Source organism: Orcinus orca, chromosome 4 (genome assembly GCF_937001465.1).
Source record: "Orcinus orca chromosome 4, mOrcOrc1.1, whole genome shotgun sequence".
NCBI lineage: Eukaryota > Metazoa > Chordata > Mammalia > Artiodactyla > Delphinidae > Orcinus > Orcinus orca.
The window spans coordinates 138,416,410-138,441,384 of NC_064562.1; the positions used below are offsets into that span (position 1 = coordinate 138,416,410).

At 36.7% G+C, this 24,975-nt stretch overlaps 1 protein-coding gene across 1 annotated transcript in view; it reads left to right on the forward strand.

Moving 5' to 3' along the window:
• FAT4 (FAT atypical cadherin 4) overlaps positions 1–24,975 on the forward strand; it is a 173,075-nt gene that overhangs the window by 116,917 nt on the left and 31,183 nt on the right. The window contains exons 7-9 of the mRNA XM_012531341.3: positions 5,455–5,635; positions 12,914–13,164; positions 15,143–19,492. Coding sequence (XP_012386795.1) covers positions 5,455–5,635; positions 12,914–13,164; positions 15,143–19,492 — 4,782 coding nt within the window. The remainder of the gene's footprint in view (positions 1–5,454; positions 5,636–12,913; positions 13,165–15,142; positions 19,493–24,975) is intronic.

Here is a 24,975-nt window from a genome sequence, read left to right on the forward strand (position 1 = left end):
GTGTGTGTGTGTGTGTATGTGTTTGTGTGTGAGATGTGTTTTTGCACATTTTAAAAAGTGCTTTTCAGAATCATATGTATTTTTTTCTATTTGCTCTAAAAATTTCAGAAGGTTCCTATCAATTTACCTATATTTATTTTATTTATATATATATATAGATATACATATATACACAGATTATGATGTATACAATACATATAATTTTCACAAAATTAAATTTAAAGTTCATTTTATCATCTGACCTCTGATTGTATTTCAAATGTCCACTGTACCCTCCTGACATCTACAACTATAAATTTCTGAGATCTTGTCCTTTTATTTCATTTGTTTCTTCAACCCCTTTCACTGGCTCACTTTCTTCTACCAGCAGCCTGTGTCATTACATCCTCCCTCTTCTTTCTGTTTGCATCTGGTTCTCATAAATCAATTCCAGATGAAGTCGAGTAATCTTGCCCTAGTACGCCACTACCTATATAATTCATCCTTATCAGATCTATCCAAGCTAAACATTGGCCCCTGGTATTCTGATTCTTCTCATGGGATTCAGGATTAATTGGGACCCTCTGTTATAAGTAGTAGACTATCTCCAAAACTTTGACCTTTGTCGACAGCCTTGTTCTCTGACCCTGGCCATAGGCTAAAACCTATATTCCCAGATGTATATTTCTAGAACTGTTCAGCTTTTTGAACTTTCAGCCATGTAGTCACTAGATCAGATTTCCATATATTGAGTCAAAGGAGAAGTTAATAAACATTGAGGACAAGGTCTATTGGTATGCATTATGGTTTTATATAAAGATGAATTAAACAATTATTTCTGCTCTCAATTAGTTTGTAACTTAATAGAGAATATGGCAGAAGTACATTGATAAGAATAATAATATAGAGTAAAAATGTGCAATAAGAGTGGCATACTTTTATCTGAGCCTAATGAACTGAGAAAAGATATTTTTTTTAAGAGTTCAAAACTGATTTCCTTCTGCCACTATGGCTGAATGTAAGTAAGTTGCTCAAATTCTTTGGGTCTAAAGTTCTTTATTTAAAAAATTAAATAGTAATACTTACTTCATGAATCTGTAAATTAACTGAGTAATACATATATAAGATAGTCATACATATATCTGTTATCAAATAAATGTTCAATAATAAGTATCTATAAATATATATGTGTATATGTATTTGCACATATGTTTTTCAATTTATATAAAAATATGTGGGCTAAGTTTACACAGAATAATTAAGACTTGAGTTTTTGACATACTAATATTGAGACTCTGGAACCAGCAGAAAGTTCTGGACCAAAGATAAAGTAATAGTGAACATCATGCAGCACTTCACATGGGCTATAACCAAAAAGATGTGGGGAAACAGGAACATAAGCACCAGGACCAGTTTTTCACATAGTTAAGAGGAAGGGTTCAAAAACAAGCAAACAAACACAGAAAAGCAACAAGAACAACAACAAAAACAAGACTTCATCACTCCATTAGGAGATGAGGAAGCACTAAAATCTGTGTGGGCCAAGGACTAGGGAACTTGTGTCCTTCATCTGAGAAGAGTGTGTAGAGATGAGGCTTACTCACTTGAAATCCAGGGGCATTGCTGCTTTTTGTCCCTTGATTTCATCTCCCTGCCTAAAGCTCAGAGGAAGGGCCTTGTGGAGCTCCTGCTATAGTGCATAAGTCTGAGGCTGGAGTGAGGTGTGCGATGGAAAGCCCCACCCCCAAGAATAAATGAAAAATATTGGAGGCAGAGTTCGGAGTAAGTTAAATCTCAGTAAAAGACTTAGAAATGTAGAACGTTGTCTTTGTGAAGTTTCCTTGTAAAACTTTAAAAAGTAAATAAGACCTTCGTGCACATCCCCTGGGGCAACAAGAAAGTGAGGCCACTGTAGAGATTGTGTTTCATTCTATCAATTCTTGAAGAAAATAGGAAGAGAAGAACCCCAAGTGCTTTGAAAGTGGGCTGTGGCTGCTAATAAGAAGAGAAAAGGGGACTCTGGGCCTGGTTCTTGGCTTAAGAAGATGTCCCATGTGGATATGGGATTACCTATGGGGCCATTTCTCAAGCCAGGCCCATCTGTTGTCGCTGGTGCGCTTTTAAGATCTTGTGAAAAAATTATTCTCTGGTATGGAGATTGAACTTGCTGAATATTTTCCTGGGTAAACAATGTTTTGTTCTTTTTGCTTACTAATTCAGAAAACACATTAGCAACAATATTTATGTAGTTTATAGACAAGGAAAGAAATCACATGTTCCTGACCAAATGATCTAGTCATCATTTTATGAGGTTTTCCATATGTGTGTCATCAGACACTTTAGAATACCAAAGATGAAACCTTTGTTTGGCAGTACTGTGTTATTTCTTAACAAGTTTAGACACTGTTGATTAGAGAGCATATCAGACGTATTCAGGTCTTCTTTAAACTCTCACTGTAAATTTTTAGATTTTGCATTTTTAAACTTTCAATTCAACGTCTTCCACAAAGCTGTGAAAGTTTTGAAAGCTAAGTATCTCATATACTTATAACTACAAAAAAATCATTAAAAGAAAAGAATGATTCCAAATCTTTTCCTGAATAATATTATCATAGGATTGACTTGAAAGTTTTGTGGAGGAACAAAAATCCTGAGAACTATGACACAGAAATCTGTAGGATTAAAAATGGACCTTTAAAAGGTCAATGTTCCATTTTTTTGTTTCTAAAACAAGTTCAACAACAAAGAGTACTATAGAATACATTTTAACTATGTACCAGCGACTATCCTAAGCATGTTACATTCCCCTCAACACCTCTTTTGAGGTAGGTCCTATTTTCATTATTCCCATTTTGCATATAAGGAGACAGATTTAGTGAGTGGAGTACAATGTCAATAAAAGAGATAAAAGAGCCCTTCATGTCCTCTGGAACATTGATTTAGTTATCCCTTCTCTCAATTCATCAGATGTACAGCCTCCTTCCCATGATATCCCCTTCTGTCCACACAAAAGCACTAGATATCCTCTAGTTATTTTTTTTAATGCAACCAGTGGGAGAAATACTAACATCATTCACATCATTAACTTCCATTTCATCCAGCTGTATGTAATTAAACACATTCAAGAGCTTTAGGCCAAACATTGGCCAAAAAGAATACCCCAGAAAAATTGATTTTGGTTTTAACATGTGCTATGAAAAATTCAAAATTCATGACCAGACTGTTGTCTCCAAATGCTCCACAAACAACCTCGACAATAGCTAGGGTCCCTCACAGATGGACCTTTTTCTCTAGCTTGTGCCTCGTGCTGTTCTCGGGGATCGGCTTGCCCAGGGTCCCAGAGCATCTCCCTGAGCAGTACCTGTCCAGCCGCTAACACCTTATGGCTTTTTGCCAGTAGTCAACAGCTCCACATTCAAGTCAAATCCCAGCTCCATTCCCCACTAAGTCTGTGGCCCTAAAAATGTTGTTCAGCCTTTCTCTCAGTTTACTTATATATAAAATGGAGATAAGAGTTGTACTAACTTATGAAGACTAGACAATGCAAGTAAACGTCTTCAACCAGTACTTGAATACCTAAAGACTCAGTAAATATTTGCAATTATCATTATTAATTATTTTATTTTTTATTTATTTTATTTTTTATTTATTTTATCATTATTAATTATTTTATTAATTAATTATCATTATTAATATGTTGAGTGAGATTTAAAACGTATTATTTTAATGTGCTTCCTCCTTCAGTGTTTATAATACTTCCAGATCTATTCTGGGTGTGAAATGTTTGTGACATCAGCCTACCATTGTTTAAGTGACTAGTAAAAAGGCAATTACCAGTAAAAAGGCAATTACAGTATCTAAACATCTATAGTCGATTGTACAAAAAAAGCAAAAAGTGAGAACTAGTTTTCTTTCCTTTAATGTAAAATCAAACACCTAAAAAGTAGGATTTCTGCAGTCATGAATTTAAAAATATGTTAATGTAAATGGAACGCTTAATATAAATTATGTCACGGAGAAGGATATATATGGCAACAAAGGTCAGCTTGCAGCCTAAATTTAATTGCATAGGTTTCCGGGAGGTATCATGCCTCATTACACTGCCCAGTTCAAGTGGTCTTACACATTTTTTATCTAACGTAGAATTTGAGCTTCCTTACATAGAGCACAAAAATACCAGATCACTAAAACCACTGCATTCCTTAATTTTCTAGTCTGTTGATTTTGGTTCCTATACATTTGAGCATAAAAGCTGATTGGTACTATGCCATCAGTAATAACAATCTAATAGGAAAAAGTTTGAATAGTAGTAAGGAAATACTAGCAAATCACTAGAATATTATTATGAAAAAATAATATTGGAAGGCTGTGAATCTCAACACCATCCTGATACTAAAGAGTTACTCCATAAACATTTTACAGAGAAACAAATGAGCGAGTGAATGAATGGCTTTATTTACAAAATGTTGAGTACTGGAAATAAGTAGAATTTAAACTTTGTTTAACAGGAGATAATTTTATGGGAGAAAGAATAGTATCTTAAACAGAAAGTAAGAGTATCCAGGGCTTTATTTTATTGTACATAAATACAGTTAAACAGACTTTCATTATTTCTATTTAGAGAAATTAAAGTTTGAAAACACAACTAAGGGCAGATGATTTGCCATTTACCTGTGGGACAACCCACAGAGTCTAACCAAATATGTCATCTGATCCTCACCTCAAAGAGTCTGCTAACCTTGTGTAGTACAGACCGTGTACCCCAAGATTTTGTTAAACGCTAGGTTTTCACTATATGCTGATAACGGAACTGGAACAGGAAATAAAAATGAATTGTTTCACATTTACCTTAAATATTAAATACATGCAATAAAAATGATTTCAAGTCAGCTCATTGACATAGTGTTATTTCCAGCAAGTGGAAGATTAGAGTTTTGATGCTAACTTGAAGCTTTCTTCTTTAAGATTTCTGCAAACAAATATTGGTTAGTACAGAAAAGGGGGTTTAAAGGCCTCAGAAGCCCAGTTGAATTTTGTTGACAATAGCATTGAGAGTCACATCTAGGAATACAGTTTTTAACTCTGCCTTGTCAGCTGGCCAGCTATTCCAGGCCCAGGGGTATTCTCCAAATCTGGCTTGAGCTATTTTACTGTAAGTGCCTCTTTTGTGGCATTTAAATGATATTGTTGTGTTCTGCATTGCTGAATCAGCACCTTTAAAATAGAATAAGAGGTTGACGTATTCCTTTTGTGCAGTATCACTAGGAAAGAGCTGGAATACTAGTCCCTAAATAAAAATATTTTTTTCTTGTAACAACACTAAAAATCACTCGATCACTTGCCTATGTGTTCACAAATTTTACTTTGGGATGTCTTCTAAATTCTCTTCCATAGTTCTGTCTACAGCTAATTGTTAAGTTTGCTATTATTTTTGTTATTTATGAACATTAAGACTTGATTTTCTTTTCCTTCTAGGATCCCCTGCTCTGACTGGAACTGGAACTATCAATGTCATAGTGGATGATGTCAATGACAATGTCCCCACTTTTGCCAGTAAAATGTATTTCACAACAATTCCTGAAGATGACCCAACGGGGACAGATGTTTTATTGGTAAATGCCTCAGATGCTGATGCTTCAACAAATGCAGTTATCAGGTACATGTTACTTTGTAAATTTTAATTATTTTTCTCATTAAACATTAGTCTTTGGACTAAATGCACACAATGCTTCATTTTGCTGAAATTCTGTAGCATTAACTCATAGCCCAGTTGTGGTTATCTATTGCTGAATAACCAACTATGCCTAAAATTAGGATTAAAACAATAATGATTTTATGTATCATTCTAAAATTTTATCTTATTCATTTTATTTATATTTTTATTGTATCTCATTATTTTGTAGTTGAGGAATTAGGGCACAGGTCAGTGGGAGATTCTTCTGCTTCTTGTGGTTGACTAGTGTCACTTATGGTATTTACCTGGTGACTGTGTCCTAGAGGGTCCAAGATAGCATCACTCGCATGCCTGGTGGCTTGGCAGGGATGGCTGGAACTTTAGGCTCAGCTGGACCCCTTCTCTGATCATGCGATCTCAGAGCTTCTCAGTGTGGTTCTTCAGCAGGGTAGTTGGACTTCTTTATATGGTAGAAGAACCTCTGGGTTACAGGGACCTCCGGTGAAAGCTGCTAATGCTCTTAAAGGCCAGGCCTTGAAACGGCGTAGAATCACTTCCATAATACTCTCTTTGTCAAAGCAGCCATGGCCAGCCAAGAGTCCCTGGGCTAAAACCCATCGGTGAAAAGTCTTCAAACGACTGTGCCATCCTATAGTCAGATATGATAAAAATTCATGCCATTTTTATCTTGCAAAAAACTATTATGTTCACTTTAAATTGACAAATATTACAACTTAAATGAAAAATATTTTCACAGAATAGTAAGTTGTTATGCCAACCTAAATCTTATTTACTCTGGCTTGATATGTTTTTAATGGAATATATATTTTGGATGTTAATCACTCCTTGCTATTCATGGAATCCTGGAGAAAATCCACTTTTTCCTCTGGTTAACAGAGCTTTTATGTATTAATGTTTATATTGACTATTTAAGTATTACATATTTAAGTCATTTACCCAACTACTGATGGACTCTCTAAAAGCACAACCTTTTATGTGTGATGTTAATTTTCCCATATGGTCTAACATGATCTTTTGCACAGCAGCTACCCCCAAAATATTTATTTCTATTCTTCTTTCTACCAGTTTGATCAAGTTATGCATTTTAATGGATGGAATACTTATTTTGAGTTAAACACTTTACGTAACTTTTAATATTTTCCCTTCTAGTAAACCAGCCTGCATTAATTACTAGCTTATCTAGTTTATATCTTTATCTAGTTTATATCTTTGTTTCCCAGACACCTATTCCAGAATTTAGCTGTTATAGAAATATATTCCTTTTTTTTCCCCAACTGACCAAATCTCCATTCAAAACCTCACTTTTAATTCTTTTCTGTCATAACATTGGAGAAAGTCACAAAACTGTATCAACAGGGTTGACATTCAAAGGCAAATCCCTTTCTCTGTGCTCCTAATCCCATCCCATTCGATTTCCCTCAAATCATTAATTCAACAGTTACTACATTTTGCTCTGGATCTTCAGGTAATCCTTCTTTCCTTGATCATACCTTTATCCCTATAGAAATGCTCAGAATATCTGGTATTGAGTTCTGGTTCCTTTATTTACTTACATGACTTAGGAAAGTCATTTTAGTGTCTCTAAGGCTCAGTGTATCCATCAGTAAAAGTGGAGTTAAGAATTGCTACTTTCGAAATTTGTGAGAATTAAATATATATTGACCAATTACTAGGTGCCAAGTATCATATATGGAATCAGTTAATATGTGCAAATGTCTCTAACACATTATTGGGACATGAAAGTCACTAAATTTATACTAGTTTTTTTTTTTCTTTTCATCACTCTAATATCTATTTTATTCCTAATATATTCTTCTACAACATAGTAGTGACTGGCACCTAAATAAATGCATTAAATGAATGATCCTAGTATTCTTTACAACTGCTGCTTTTCCTCACAGTTTTCACACCACATTTTTGAGAGGGTGGGTTACTGCCTCATAGTTTTCTCTGGCCATTTATTCTTGAAAATCTCTCAGTCTTTCTCCTCCATTGCTTTACCAAAAAAGACTATTCGAAGATTCTACTGAAATTTATCAAGTCCAGTGATTTCTGAGTCTTTATTTTCCTTTGCCTTTTGCAATATTTGCACCACAGGTCAGCCTTTCTTATTGACATTATTTTTTTCTCCTCAGTGTCTGTGTAAATGTTATTTCTTATTTCTCATCCTGCGTCTCTGACCACATCTTCTAATTTGCCTTCTGTATCCCCTCTTTCTAGCTCTCCAAAGAAATTTGGACCTTCGCCACAGCATTTTTTCTCAGTCCTTTTCTTTCCTTTCTTTATTTTCCCGCACGTGTGTGTATGTGTGCGTGTGTGTGTGTGTGTGAGAGAGAGAGAGAGAAAGAGTAAAAGAGAGAGAGAGTAGAGAATCATCCATTTCCATGGCTGCAGCCATGAGAAAAGTTACCCAGAAAACTAGACAGAAAACCTCTAAACCTATTGTATCAACACTGACTCCACCCTGGAGATTCCCACCTGTCTTTCAAACTCTCTAGGAGGCACTTCTACATAGAGGTAGAAGTCATAAGAACAACATATCAGAAACTAATAACCTTTTCTGTTTCTCATCTTGGTGTACTGCGCTCTTTTAATGATGTTGCCTTGCTTTCTTCATCCTCCCATCTTGATGGCTAACAGTCATCCTCTCCCCCTACGCTCACTCAGTGGACAAGTTTTCATGTTTCTTCTTTCCTAATGCCTCTGGCACGCATTCTTTTCTGTGCATCCCTCCTGCCAAGACCCTAGTTCAGTCCATAATTACATCATGCCTGGACTATTATAATAAAAATTAACTTACTTTCCTTACTCTGGTTTCTAATCCTTCCAATCTATATATTACATGATCCTGTATAATCTTGGAGCCCTTACGATGTCCCAGATACTTTGTTAAGTTCTGAGGAGTTAAGCACTTCAGTTCTAATAAGAACACTTTAATATAGAAGGTAATTTTGCAATATTACAATTATAGTACCTTGTAACAAGTATAGTTTAAACAGAATGTGTGGAAAGAACAGCATACTCAGTGATACCTGAGGAAATAAGTATAAGCTTCAAGTAATTGATGAGTTTTGGAAAGACAGAGGAGTTGCTTATGGACAAACAAGGGATGAAAGGCATTCTAGGGAAAGACAATAACAGGTGCACAGCCAAATCTATGCAAAAACACAGCATCAGAAAAACAAAGCTCTTCAGTATGGTTGGTGTGGGTTAGGAATGGGCCTTGTATACCATAGGAGAAAATTCACATTTCTTTCTGTGTCTAGTAGGAGAAACAGCTGAAATGTTTTAAGATGGGCAATAACATGATTAGTTTATGTTTTATGATGATTCCTCTCTCAGTGTTGTAGAAAGTGATTTGGATAAAGCAAAGCCTGAGTCAGTGAATGAAAGGAAAATGGCAGTAACATGAAACAGCTAGCTCAGTGGCGTAGCTTTAACGATACTCCCCCCTCCTCAACATCTTTCAACTTCCAGTTTGCCTAGGGCATAACGCCCAGTCTGCATATTCCAGCCACTCCGTAAACAGTCCCAGCATCTTTCCAAGCTTATTCTGTACAAATGTATAGCCAAACTTTCAGCCTCACTGGATCACTTTCTGCTCCTGGGAAAAGGACCTGTGCTTTTCCAAGCATTATGGCTCTGTTCAAATCCTTCTATATCCTAGACCAGGGTTCTGCAAACAGCAGCCTGCAAGCCAAATTCGACCCAGTGCCTAGTTTTGTAAATAAAGTGTTACTGAAAAATAGCTATGCCCATTCATGTACGTATCGTCTGTGGCTGCTTTTGCATTAAAACAGCAAGTTGAGTGTTGCAACAGAGATCTGATGGCCTAAAGAGCTGAAAGTATTTACTAACTGGTCCTTTACAGAAAAAAAATTGTTGACTCCTAGCCTAAAATACCTTCATTCTCCCTTTACGATATTATTGTAAGGTGGGTAACCTCCTTAAGACTTAGCCTAAATTTACATTTCTCCAAGAAAGGCTTTTCTATCAAAAGTGATCTCTTTGTCTTCTGAATTCCCTAAACAACGCTTCTGAGCAATTTCATAGCACTTAAACATACTGCCTGGTTTTGTATTTACTTTTCCATGTGTCTTTCTTCCATCTAGGGTATAAGCTTGAGCACAGAATTTTTTTTACCTACTTTTCCATGTCTCTATTAGTTCATCCATTTACCTAAAGATGGATTATAAGAGATTATATATAATAGATTATTATAATTATGTACGTATATATACTGTTAGGTGTGTAAACCTAAACTTTGAATTCTTGTCACATACTAATTACTCTGCCAAGTGCTTTTCAAAAGAAATTACATTTGATGCTCAAAACTACCAAATGAAAGGAATACATATATGTATAATACTTTATAGATAGAGAAGACTTAGAAAGGCTAAGAAACTCTATGAATTTAAGTACTTGAATGAGATCAAAATTCATGTCCAAGGGAACTGTGTTCCAAAGTCCAGTTTCTAAACTATTACTAAATCACTGTATTCTAGCAGCCCACAGTGCAGTGCCTTATGACCGTAGCAAATCTCAGGAAGAGGTAAAAAAATGTTCAAAAAATCAAATGGGGATATTTCAGCTTTACAAATGCAACAACAGTTGATTTAGATTTTAGATAACAATGATAAGTTTATGCCAGTAATTTGAAACAGTAATTTCTTGAGTCAGAAAAAAAATTAACACCTTGTTGATTTGCATTGAACTAAATCATTGTAAACTGATTCTACATCGACAAACCTGAGCAAGAGTCCCTTTTGGCCTTAGCAAGAGCTACAGTGTGCCTTGTCTCACCCACATCCCCCCAGGCTGTGTCCCACCTTCCATCTACTGTAGGATAATGGAAAAAGTGCATGTTGAAGTCATAAAGACAGAAGTTCAAAGTCTCCATGTACCATTTATAGATTTCATGTTTCTCTGTGCAACTAGATTAGCCTCCCTTAGACTCAGATTCCTCATCGATAAAAAATGTAGTACAAAACCAAACTGTTAGGATTGTTCTGAGGCTTAAATGAGAGCGTATATAAAATGCCTTGTAGTCTGCTGGGTGCACCCTAAGAACACAGTAGGATGCTGCAAAGTTGTAAAGAACAGCATAGGTGTTTAGCTGTTAAGAAGGTAGCACAAGACTTGATCTAAGTTCATAACCTTAAAAGAAATTAATGTGGACCAGAGAAGCAGGAGAGAGATGCATGAAAAGATGAGAAGTGAAACAAGACTCAAATAATACAAGTAGGGAAAACCTGGGCATGTGATCTCAGCAGTCCATCCATTTATATTGTCCCCTATGTTTCTTTTATCTCTTTCTTTTTGTAACTTACAAGAATAAATTTGATTGAAACTGGTATTATAGATATTGTGAGATACTAAAGAATATCTCATATTTAAAATACACTATTGATACACTTTTATTCTTTAATTTTTAAAACTAATAAATATATTACCTACTTTTAAACAGACAATCTTATGTGCAATAGCATAAAATAAAGAATAAGAATTTATAGTACAGAGTTCCTCTATGGATTATTTAGTTCAACCTGGGCCAGAACTCACATCATTTGCCTTTCAACACGTTGTTCATTCTAACATACCATGGTCTTCTCACATACAAAGCATCCAAATCAAATTTACATACATTTTGCCTCCCTCTTATTTTTATTTGTAAATGCTTAAGGGAACAAATATTTGAGTGAACCCTGACCTTTGCTGCCATAAAGCTGTAAGAAAGCTTGTGGCACTATGAAGCACTTGTTCCAACCCCTATTAACTTATTTGGTCATTTCTACACCTACCGATAGAAGCAAAGTTTCCCAAAGTAAGATCACGTAATTCTCATAATCCAGGTGTCTACAGACTTCCTCCAAAAGGTAAGGCAATATGATGATTTCATGAGTCCTGAATTTCTAACTTTGAGAAATCATTTACAAACCTTTGTTATTTTTATTTTGATAAAGGGAATAGATATCTTCTACTGTGTAAGCATAGTAATTACACTTTGTAAAGTCATTTCTGGTCCAGGAAATATAGTCAGTGCTGTTCTCACTCCTGATCGTGGCATGTGGGTGTGTCAAAGGGTGTTCAAATCTGAGTGATACCAAGTACTTTATCAATATTAATATCATTTCTCAACCAAATTCCTTCTTTATTCTTTTTCTATTTAGCTCTCATTTTATAGAACCTCTATTTAAAAAAAAAGAAATAGCTCCCAACGGTTCATTATGTCTCTAAAAAGGATGAAGATGCTGAAATGTTTGTTTTAAATGATGAACTTCATAGGAGAAATGTGCACTGGCTGCAATGCAAGGTTTTTCTTGCTGTTTCTATTAGGCACTTGCTGTTGCTACGTTTTTATGGACACAAACCAAACTATAGAAACACCAGTTAGTTCCAACAAGGGCATTTCTTTGTTGGCATAAAGGAGAAAGCTTTGAAAGATGTCTATTATCTCGCTACCCTCCAACTTAAAAAATTATGGACCCCAGCCAGCTTCTGAACCTTCAAGCTTAGCTACTTCTTTCCTAGCTGACCTCTCAGGAATATATACAGACAGCTTTTTTCTTCAGAAAGAAGATAGAAGCTATTCTCAGTGGAAACTCCTCCCCGCTAACAATCTGGTTAGCATCAAAATATCCATGAAGATGTCATACCTCTCCTTACAACAAGAAAGCAAAGCAGCATGGCCATATGAGGAATAGCAAATGAGAGAATTAGTAACTAGGAATGTCTCTGTATAAATAATCAGTTCTTGAGTTGTTCTGGACAGTCAGTATGTGTCAAATACTTTGTTTGGTCTTTAAAGAAAAAGATCTTCCACTGACTTTTCTGGTATATTATGGTGCACAGCAGAAAAAATAATTTTTAGATTCATTTAACAGATGTTCATTTGTGATCCTGGCCACTGACCACAATATTAGAGCAAGGCCCTGATTTATGCTCTCAGGCTGGTTTATTTAAAACACAATAGTCTTCTGGGTATATTCTGGGGACTTGCATGATTTAAGAAACCCACAAACCTTGTGAGGACCTGCTTGAGGTCATGGGATATCTCACAATAAAGATTGTTAATGTGATGTTCACATAAAATTTGAACTCGCCATATCCTTTCGTTGTTGTGTGATCTTACGTGTAATGTTTTTCTTGACATTTCTGCCTCGGTCATTAAATTATAGTAAATAGATGTTGCAGCATTAAAACTGGAAGAAATATGCCCACGTCTGCTCTCTGCTTTAGTTATAGGATCATTGGTGGAAATTCTCAGTTCACCATCAACCCATCCACAGGACAAATCATCACCAGTGCGTTGCTAGACAGGGAAACAAAAGAGAATTATACTTTAGTGGTTGTCGCATGTGATGCTGGATCCCCGGAGCCTCTTTCCAGTTCCACCAGTGTGCTCGTCACGGTGACTGACGTCAACGACAACCCACCAAGGTTTCAGCATCACCCGTATGTCACACATATCCCATCCCCTACTCTTCCAGGTAACCAAACCAACTCGGAGGTCTCATAGATGAATAAAAACTATACATTGGACACTTTCTATAATTACATTGCTGTTATTTTTACGTGTATATTTCTGATATAGCCAAAGTTGGCAAATCCTCTAAAATTCAACTCTTGCCTAAATAAATTGAAGGAACATCGAATCTTGCAAATTAATTCTTTCTTCCCAGACTAATTGTATTTAAGGTTTTATAATTGCCACACCTTTCCTAGTGCTGTTTCTTAATTTTACTTGAATATTGTTAAAGATTAGAATAGATTTCACTTTGTAGTCAAGGAGGGTTCTGTCCTGAGATGTAATTTGTGTGTTCCTTGATAGGAGGGACATTATCTCTTTTTCCATGCCGTATCCAAGCACCTGAAACATTATCTGGGAAGTAATAGGCCTTCAACTGTATTTCTTAGTAGAAACTGAATATTTTATTCAATTCTTCATAGATAGATAAGTTTTCAAAAGGTTTAATGAAGGAATCCTTCTAGTTAATTATTACTGTAAATATTTTACTCTAGTCTTGATGAATGAAGTTTTTCTTCCGTTAGTATGACTATGAAGCCGTTCATGAACGACTTTCGTATTGACAATATGTATTTAGCTTTCTGCATCTCTTTTAAATTTAGTTTGGTTTTGTTTGTTTCTTTGCAAGGAATGGCCTACTCTCTTAGGCACTACACAAATCATCTGCCATTGGTAATTTTTGAAATGAATTTTGAAACAGGAAAATATACAAATAAAGGCCATAATTAATTTTCCTTGCTTTAAGATATTTTTAATTAGAAAAACAAAAAAACGGATGCAGGATTTCTCCTCTAGTGATCTTTGATCTTCTATTCACTTGAGAAGGTCTAATTGATACCAATTGCAAGTATAAAATCCATAAATTATTGTGCCAAATTTCTATCAAAAGGAAATGTCAATAGTGAAGTCATAAATCCCTGATGACGGCCTTCAGCTGAAATGATGCTGGCAGGCATGATTCTAATCACACCCAATGTGTGGTGATGCAATATAACATCTCCTGTACAAAGTGAGTAAGGCTTAAGCATTTTTTCCCTCATTAGACATGCTATAATTAATCAGAATCACTGGCCTTTTTTAAATTAGAGACTTTTCACTTGTGTCACAAACTCTTCTGTTACGGGTAGGAGTGCAGGTTTGGGAAAGGTTTCTGAATAAGTTCATCGAAAACACGTCCTTATGGCAGCTTTTCAGCGTTATCTCGTCTACAATCTGTCCAATTGGCCCTCATCCCAAGCATTGACTTTTGGAATCCAAATTGAGTCCATTCTTCCTCAGTTCTTATTTCTTACTACTTTATCATTGTTTATATGTGTGTGTGTGTGTGTGTGTGTGTGTGTGTGTGTGTGTGTGTACTTTATAATTGTTCATATATGTGTGTGTGTGTAATTTATAATTGTTCTAATATATATATATATATATGCACGCATACATATATACACTTCATCTCCATATGAGAATAGTTCACAGATAAGAGAATTTTGCTAGAAAAGAGTGGGTATAAGGAATCAACAGTAATTTTTTAAACATATTATTTTTGTTGACATGATTACATAAAAGGTAATTCATTTTTGGAAGTTTGTTGGAAGTTCTGTTATGTACAGATTTTTCTCCTAGGAACTATAATTCGGAAGGATTAGCCGTTGCCCTTCCCTGTGCTTCTCGCAAAGGCATACTGAAAATTATTAAATTCACTAGACTGCATGGGTTTTAGGTAGATAATGGCAGGTCAGTTCCTGAAGACTATTGTTAGATTTGACTGGGGAACTTCAGAGACAATATAAGAGGTACTGTTCTCCACTAGTAATCATGGGGAAATAAAGTTATGTCAGGTAGCACTATAGTGTTTTATATATAGTTTTAATATAGTGTTTTAACTTACTATCAAATGTTTTATTGGGGTTCCATGAGATTATAACTGCACACTCCCTCTTTTATAGGTTCCTTCGTCTTTGCGGTTACTGTCACAGATGCTGATTTTGGACCCAATGCTGAACTACATTATTCTCTTTCGGGTAGAAACTCTGAAAAATTTCACATTGACCCACTGAGAGGAGCTATTATGGCAGCCAGACCACTAAATGGTACTTCAGAAGTGACATTTTCTGTGCACGTAAAAGATGGTGGCTCATTTCCAAAGACAGATTCTACAACAGTGACTGTTCGATTTGTGAACAAAGCAGATTTCCCTAAAGTCAGAGCCAAAGAACAAACTTTCGTGTTTCCTGAAGACCAACCAGTAGGCACTCTTGTCACTACCATAACAGGGTCCTCCTTGAGAGGAGAACCTCTGTCCTATTATATTGCAAGTGGGAATCTTGGCAACACATTTCAGACTGATCAGCTATCAGGGCAGGTGTCCATTAGTCAACCTCTGGATTTCGAAAAGATACAAAAATATGTTGTATGGATAGAAGCCAGAGATGGAGGTTTCCCTCCTTTCTCCTCTTATGAGAAACTTGACATAACAGTATTAGATGTCAATGATAATTCCCCAGTTTTTAAGGAAGATCCATTTGTATCTGAAATACTGGAAAACCTTTCTCCTCGAAAAATACTTACTGTTTCTGCAGTGGACAAGGATAGTGGACCCAATGGACAGTTAGACTATGAAATTGTTAATGGCAACAGAGAACATAGTTTCAGTATCAATCATGCTACTGGTGAAATTAGAAGCATTCGACCTTTAGACCGGGAAAAAATATCTCAGTACGTGCTTACCATAAAGTCCTCAGACAAAGGCTCCCCTTCTCAGAGCACCTCAGTAAAAGTCATCATTAACATTTTAGATGAAAATGATAATGCCCCTAGGTTTTCGCAAATATTCAGTGCCCATGTTCCTGAAAATTCCCCATTAGGGTACACAGTTACACGTGTCACAACTTCTGATGAAGATATTGGTGTAAATGCAGTTAGTAGGTATTCTATAATGGACACAAGTCTTCCGTTTACGATTAATCCCAGCACTGGGGATATTGTAATTAGTAGACCTTTAAATAGAGAAGACACAGACCGTTACAGAATCCGAGTTTCTGCCCACGATTCTGGGTGGACTGTAAGTACAGATGTCACAATATTTGTGACAGATGTCAATGACAATGCCCCAAGATTTAGCAGACCATCCTATTACTTAGATTTTCCTGAACTTACTGAAATCGGCTCCAGAGTGACTCAGGTATCTGCAACAGACCCTGATGAGGGATCAAACGGACAAGTGTTTTATTTTATAAAATCTCAGTCAGAGTACTTCAGGATTAATGCCACCACAGGAGAGATTTTCAATAAACAGGTCTTAATATACCAGAACGTCAGTGGCTTCAGTAACGTGAACATCAACAGACATAGCTTTATAGTGACATCTTCAGATCGAGGTAATCCTGCGTTACTTAGTGAGACAACAGTTACCATCAACACGGTGGACAGTAATGACAACGCACCACAATTTCTTAAAACTGCATATTTTACTCCAGTCACCAAACATGTTAAAATCGGTACAAAGTTAATCAAAGTTACTGCAGTAGATGAGAAAGATTTTGGATTGAATTCTGAAGTGGAGTATTTCATTTCGAATGAAAATCATTTGGGAAAATTTAAGTTAGACAATAATACAGGGTGGATTTCAGTAGCAGCTCCCCTGATATCTGACTTGAATCAAAACTTTTTGATCACTGTCACCGCGAAGGATAAGGGAAACCCTCCGCTTTCATCCCAAGCAACTGTTCAAATAATTGTCACTGAGGAAAACTACCACACACCTGAATTCTCTCAAAGCCACATGAGTGCAACCATCCCTGAAAGCCATAGTATTGGGGCCATTGTCAGAACCGTTTCTGCAAGAGATAGAGACATGGCTATGAATGGCTTGATTAAGTACAGCATTTCCTCAGGAAATGAAGAAGGCATCTTTGCAATCAATTCCTCCACAGGTGTATTAACACTGGCCAAAGCTCTTGATTATGAGCTATGCCAGAAACATGAAATGACTATTAGTGCTACAGATGGAGGCTGGGTTGCAAGGACTGGTTACTGCAGTGTGACTGTAGATGTGATTGATGTGAATGACAATTCTCCAGTGTTCCTCCCTGATGAATATTTCCCCACTGTTTTGGAAAATGCCCCCAGTGGGACGACAGTTATCCACCTAAATGCAACGGATGCCGACTCTGGAACCAATGCTGTGACTGCATATACTATACAGTCATCTGACAGTGACCTCTTTGTCATTGACCCCAACACAGGAGTCATCACCACTCAAGGCTTCTTGGATTTTGAAACCAAGCAGAGCTACCACCTTACTGTGAAAGCTTTCAATGTCCCCGATGAAGAAAGGTGCAGTTTTGCCACTGTTAATATACAGTTAAAAGGGACAAATGAATATGTGCCTCGTTTTGTTTCCAAACTTTACTATTTTGAAATCTCAGAAGCAGCTCCTAAAGGTACTATTGTTGGAGAAGTGTTTGCCAGTGACCGTGATTTGGGCACCGATGGGGAAGTGCATTATTTGATTTTTGGTAACAGTAGAAAGAAGGGTTTCCAGATCAACAAGAAGACTGGACAAATTTATGTTTCTGGACTTCTTGATAGAGAAAAAGAAGAAAGGGTATCTTTGAAGGTAGTGGCCAAGAATTTTGGCAGCATTAGGGGTGCAGACATCGATGAGGTCACTGTAAATGTCACTGTGCTTGATGCCAATGACCCACCCGTTTTTAGTCTAAACATCTACAGTGTTCAGATCAGTGAAGGGGTCCCAACGGGAACTCATGTGACCTTTGTCAGTGCCTTCGACTCAGACTCTGTTCCCAGCTGGAGTAGGTTTTCCTATTTTATTGGATCAGGGAATGAAAATGGTGCCTTTTCCATTAATCCACAGACAGGACAGATCACCGTTACTGCAGAATTAGATCGAGAAACCCTACCCATCTATAATCTCACGGTTTTAGCTGTGGATTCAGGGACCCCCTCAGCTACAGGAAGTGCCTCCTTATTAGTCACCCTGGAAGATATAAATGATAATGGGCCTATGCTGACCATCAGTGAGGGAGAAGTTATGGAAAACAAACGCCCAGGAACTCTGGTGATGACCCTTCAGTCCACGGATCCTGACCTCCCTCCAAATCAAGGCCCCTTTACCTATTACTTGCTGAGCACGGGTCCTGCCACCAGCTATTTTAGTCTGAACACTGCTGGAGTTCTGAGCACGACTAGAGAGATTGACAGAGAGCAAATTGCAGACTTCTATCTGTCTGTGGTCACTAGGGACTCCGGTGTTCCTCAGATGTCTTCCACAGGAACCGTGCATATCACAGTGATAGACCAAAACGACAACCCTTCACAGTCTCGGACAGTGGAGATATTTGTTAACTATTACGGCAACTTGTTTCCTGGTGGGATTTTAGGCTCCGTGAAGCCACAGGATCCCGATGTGTTAGACACCTTCCACTGCTCCCTGACTTCGGGAGTTACGAGCCTCTTCAGTATTCCAAGGGGCACTTGCAATCTGAGTTCCCAGCCAAGGTCCACAGATGGCACGTTTGATCTGACTGTCCTCAGTAATGATGGCGTCCACAGCACGGTCACGAGCAATATCCGAGTTTTCTTCACTGGATTTTCCAACACGACAGTGGATAACAGCATCCTACTGCGTCTCAGTGTACCAAGCGTAAAGGACTTCTTGACGAACCACTACCTTCATTTCTTACGCATTGCCAGTTCACAGCTGACTGGCCTTGGGACCGCTGTGCAACTGTATGGGGCCTATGAAGGGAACAATAGAACGTTTCTTTTGGCAGCTGTGAAGCGAAACCATAATCAGTATGTGAATCCCAGTGGTGTAGCCACCTTCTTCGAAAGCATCAAAGAGATCCTCTTCCGGCAGAGTGGAGTGAAGGTAGAATCTGTGGATCACGACTCCTGTGCTCCTGGCCCATGTCAGAACGGAGGGAGCTGTGTAAGGAGACTGGCCGTGAGCTTCAAATTAAAGAGCCACGAGAGCCTTCCAGTCATCATCGTGGCAAATGAACCTTTGCAGCCTTTCTTATGCAAGTGTCTGCCAGGCTATACTGGCAGCTGGTGTGAAATAGACATAGACGAATGCCTTCCGTCCCCTTGCCACAATGGTGGGACCTGTCACAATTTAGTGGGAGGATTTTCATGCAGCTGCCCAGATGGCTTCACTGGCAGGGCCTGTGAGAGAGATATCAACGAGTGCCTGCCTAGTCCCTGTAAGAACAGTGCCGTCTGCCAGAACTTTCCAGGAGGCTTCAACTGTGTTTGCAAAACTGGATACACAGGTATGACAATGTTTGGCTTTTTTTTCCACCAAGACTTTAGCCATATCAAGTATAATAGAAAGTCATGAGCTTTGTCATTTTCAAATGATTTTCCCTAAAGAGTAGGCAGAATCACAGCAAATGCTTTAAGCATTTACTATTGGCCAGACACTTTTCTAAGCACTTTATCTGTATTTATTTCACTTACTTCTCACAAGAAACCTATGAGGTAGGGACAATGATTTTCCAGGTTTTACAGAGGAGGAAGATGATGTAGAGAGAAGTTGAGTTGGTGTTCTAAGGTGACTCAGTTGATTTGTTGCAGAGTCGGGATGTGAGCTTACACAGTTCATTCCAGAGGTTAAGTTCTTGTCTTGTACAAGAGCAAAAAGAGCATCCTATCTTCAAAAAAGTGTTCTAAAGTTAAAGGACATGGTATATTTAAAGTATAAGACCTGGACTATTTAATGTCCTAAATACAGTTATCAACTATTGTTGTTGGTTCCTTCATTTTATCATGATCATCTTTATGATTTTTTATCATAATTATCATTAGGATTATTGAAATTTGACCCACACTGTGAGGAGAATGAAGCAAGAGCTGTGATTCAGATTGAGATTAAAATGCCTTGTTATTTGTAGTAGTCGGTTAGAAAACATCCCAGGCTGATTTGTAAGGTAACTGAGCCACAATGTACCTTGACATTTTAGAAACAGAGTTAAATATATTGAGCAAATTTGTTTGACTAGTCTTTGGCATCCTCATAGGACATGATGTATGTTTATAAATATATCTCTGGTTCTATCCCTATCTATCTATCACCTATTTATTTATTAGCTGATCTGTAGTTAGTGCACCTTCAAATGTGTATAAATTTATGCTGTTGATAAGTTTGAGGAGAGACAATTTCTCTGCTGTAATTTGCACAGTATACATTTTTAGAGCACATATATTACATTGGGTTGCCCTGTAGTGTTTATGAACACAAGTTAAAGTACAGTGAAATAGGTAAAACCAGGATATATTTTTAAAAATTTGGTAGATGTTTTGCAGAATACTATTTTAAAAGAAGTTTTTCAGAAAATGTATTTGGATATCATATTTTAAAATGATGCCCACCATGTGTATACTTATAGTTTTATATTTGGAGAATTGAATTGCTTGATGATGATATAAAGCAAGTTTGAACAATCCAAAGCAGATCTCATAAGCTTTGCCTTCTAACAAAATAATGTCCTTGAAATGTACAGAAAAAACGGGGCAGCAAACATGTGAATGAAAGAATCAGGGGATTTGACAGAACTTGATTTATCTATAGCTTTTGGGAAGCCACCTTAGCTTGCTGACCTTCAACTCCCCCATCTGTAAAATGGGAATAATCATACTTACTTATCTTTTAGGGTTGTTTTAATGAGTAAAAATAATGTTTTTAAAACACCTAGCACAGAGCCCAGCTTTCAATAAGTAGCAATGCTGATTAGTAGCGTTAGTAGTCGTGTTAGTATAAGGGTAGATGTAGAGGTATGCCATAGGGTTTCTATAAAGACAAGCCTCAGTGGCACAAGGTAAGCGTGAGTCTTACCAGAGTTGTACTTGTAGGATCCTGAATAACAGGCTTACATACATGTTATGAGTTCAGGGTTTCTAGAAAACCTTCTTCACTCTTTCCCACACTTCTCCCCCCACCAACCACACCCCTCGTTACTTCCTCTGTTGGGAATTCAACAATAAAGATGATTTATTTGTCCCATTTTAGTATAATACACTGATTCACACTTAGAGTGAGTCTATGCTTAGTTCTGGAATGAAGAAAGTGTGACTGCATTGGGTAGTAGATGGGGAAGAGGGAAAGTGTGTTAGCAAGGCACCCTATGCTGATCTCAGCATAAATGTTACTTACTGCATGAAGGGACACAGAACTAGCCCTTTCACTTCACTTCTCTGTAGTTTGTTTCTTTATTTGTTTCATTTTATTTAAACATACACCACATCCTTTTCTAAATGTAGTTGTTGAAACTTTTAAGCATACTCTTCTTTCATCATGAAATATTAATAACATTTATCGAGTGACTATTTAAAACACTGCTTAAAGCTTCTTGCATCACAGACATTGTTATTCACTTAGTTATTTATTCAGTTCTTCTCACAACTCTATTAAATGAATATTTTTATCATTCCCATTTAAAAACAAAACGATTTGGATCTTAGAGAGATTGGAGATGAGATAACTTGCCTCCAGCATGGCACAGAAAGTGATCTGAGTTTTGACTAAAAGCTTTACTCCGGAGCCTCTGCTCTTTATATGCCTGTCACGTCTCATCACACTTTGATCTGCACTTGCTAGAGAGTTTTGCTAGTGGGCCTGTGATATCTTCTAAGAATTTTTTTCCCCATTATTCTACTTAAACCGCACAAAAAGCCTATGAGATAGGTATCGGAATCCTCAAACTGGATAAGAGTGAAGGTCAGGAAAATTCACCCATAACCTCAGCAATAAAGACATTGCGGTTATTTCCAGAAACCACTGCTGATCATCACTGCAGTTCTGCAGTGAGGGATTCCCAGAAGAACAGTCCCTGCTTTGCTGTCACCCTTCAGATATCATTCAACTCTCACCCACTGGCAGAAGCTAAACCTGAGTCCTGCTGTAAGGGAGTCTGAAAAAGTGATAGTTTCCAACTTCCAGTCCCTGCAATACAGAAGGATGGAATGGAGCTGGGTGTCAACAGAGAGTATCTGACATAGAAAGATCCTCCTACTGCTCCTATTTTACGTTGTAGGAAGCTGAGCCTACACTCTGGTGACTCTAGGCCCAGAGCTGCCAAAAACGAGATCATAACCTCTTTCTCTAAGGGACATCATTCGAAGTAATGTATTAATTTTACATGCGGTCCCTCCTCAGAGCTCACTTTGGTCCCTGTTTGCATAATTGGAGATAATCCAATTGATCAGGAATGATATAAACAAACGTATAATTGAATGCGTCATATAAATCTTACATTTTTAAATTAATGTTATTCTTTGTTTCCAAATTCTATATGCAAAGTCCATCCAGTAAAACTAGCAGATAATTGAAGTCTGATAGTTTTATTTCTTTGTTTTGTTTTGCAGAAAACAGTATATGAAAAACCATGCTGACACATTGTTAACCCACACACTAAATTAGGAATGCATTGTTTAAATGCCTGTAAATGTTTAATGTTCTTTGGAAAGGTAATCTCTCAAGTATCATTTTGAGTTACTTTTTTCCAGCTAGTCTTTACCAGGTAACCTGACTCAGGAAGGCGGAGCTAATGCACCGAAACATCTTAAAGAACCAATCAGAGCTAATAAGTCATAAAACAAAATTCATACTTAAGCACAAGTGTGCCTCACAGAATGAATTTTTAACTATTCATTCTGGCTAGATTTTACTTCTGTTAACATGAAGGATTAGTGCCTTAGTGAAGCCTTCTTCAAAGTCTATGTGTATTGTATTCAGATTTTTTTGGATCATCAGAATTATTTCAAAGCACCTATATTTTATACTCTATTTACTATTGTGGACTTTCACTGCATTTTTTTTCAGTGATTTTTAAAGTCAGTGGCATTGCAAATTGGAGCTGTGAGAGATTATAAACTTTCTGATTAAAATAATTCTCAGCTGCTGTCCCCCCATCACACACACACACATGCGCACACACACACACACACACACACACACACTACTGAATATTTCATGTGAAGCTAGAGATTGTGCTGCAGATTAGAAGAGTGTTTATGAATTGATGCAAGTTGAGAGACTTTATCCTAAGAGCACCCCACAGAGAGTGGTTAAATATTAGCTCAACAGGGAATCTTTGTGGAGAACATCCTGTAAGGATGCAAGTAGAAAAATGAAAATTATGGAATGATTACAACAAAAAAGATATAAAGAGATATAGTTATTATCATATTGCTACCCTATTCCTGATATATTTATTTTTTTAAGTTTATTTTCAAGTTTTTGGCTACAGGGTCACATAATAAATATGGAATAAGAATATTTTTTATTTAATGACTTTAGAGAAAACTAATTTGTTTGTGTAACTTGTATTTTGGGTGGGTTTTTCTCAGTTACTAGAAAAAGAACCAAAAAGAAACTGAGAAAAGAAATACTGAGACTTCATTTTCTGTTATAATCACTTCATGTTTCACTGTTAAGAATATTTTCCTATAATTTAATTTTATATTAATAGCAGTAAATGAAGCTTTGATTAGCTATATGTAGAGTATATTAGAAAATATGAATAAATTTTAATATAGTCTAGAACATGTGAAAAATTAATGTCTAGGTTTTCACAGAGTTTAATAGTATAAGAAATTGCATCAACTGTCAATATGACCCAGTAAATTAAAAGAAAATATCTTCCATATTATTCATGCCTCAGAAGTTCAGGGAACCCTGGAGGAAAACATCAGCCTAATAACTGCAAACCTAATATTTCTTTTCCTATACAAATGAAAATTTCTTGCATTTAATAGAACACTAATTAGAAAGCACAATTATAGTCAGTAACCACACAGCATTTGTCTTCCTGCTCCCAGGTTTTTGGTTTGCAGTACACCCTGTATTAAATCCTTCATAGTAATGAATGGTGTTATAAAGGGCAGCATGTATATGGAACTTATTTCTAAATCCTGGTCTCTCATAACAGAATTAGTTCATAGCACCTTTAACCTTTCCTGTTCACTTTCACACATCTGGATGCATTTTAGGTGTGGTATTTGTAGTAACGCCAGGAGTGTATTCCCACAAGGAGAAGTTTTCCTGTGCTCTCTAGTAAGTCCCAGTATTTCAGGGGAGGATGAGATTTGTCCATTCATCACTTTTATGTCACTTGACAGTATAAAAAGGCCCGTAAAGTTATTTACAGTTTGTGCATAGTAATTTTACCAAGAAACTTGGCAAACATTTGCTTTCACGATGATGGGAGTTGTAACTAAGAGTCATTCTTTTAAAATCACAGCAGTCATATATTAATGTTGTCAATGATCATGTGATCAGGAAACCAAGGAATATAAACAAATTTTATTTCCAAGAGTGGAATTACAGTTTGCCTCAAATGATACATTAACTTATTAAAGCATTAATAACAGGTTCTAGTAGCTTAAAAGCTTCTTATTTCTGTGGAAAATAAGTGTGTATTTGTAAGCATATTGTAGATATTATGTGTATCATTATATATAATCATTTGTAGTCTCATTGAGATCGTATTTGTGTGTGTTTTAAAATACAAAGGTAAGACCGTTTTTTTTTTTCTTTTTGGTTTTATTACTAGCGACCCTCATTTAAGCATAATATTTTTGCTTTGTTTCCATGTGAAAAACCATAATGCTAACTGATCAGGTTATTTAGATGAGCTATCTTCATAGTGCCTTTCATTTACATAGCATGCAAAAAACAGCTACTTTCTATTAAAACAATAAAAAAGCCTATAAGCATAAACATTCAGAATATATAGCGTATATGTATTATGGAATT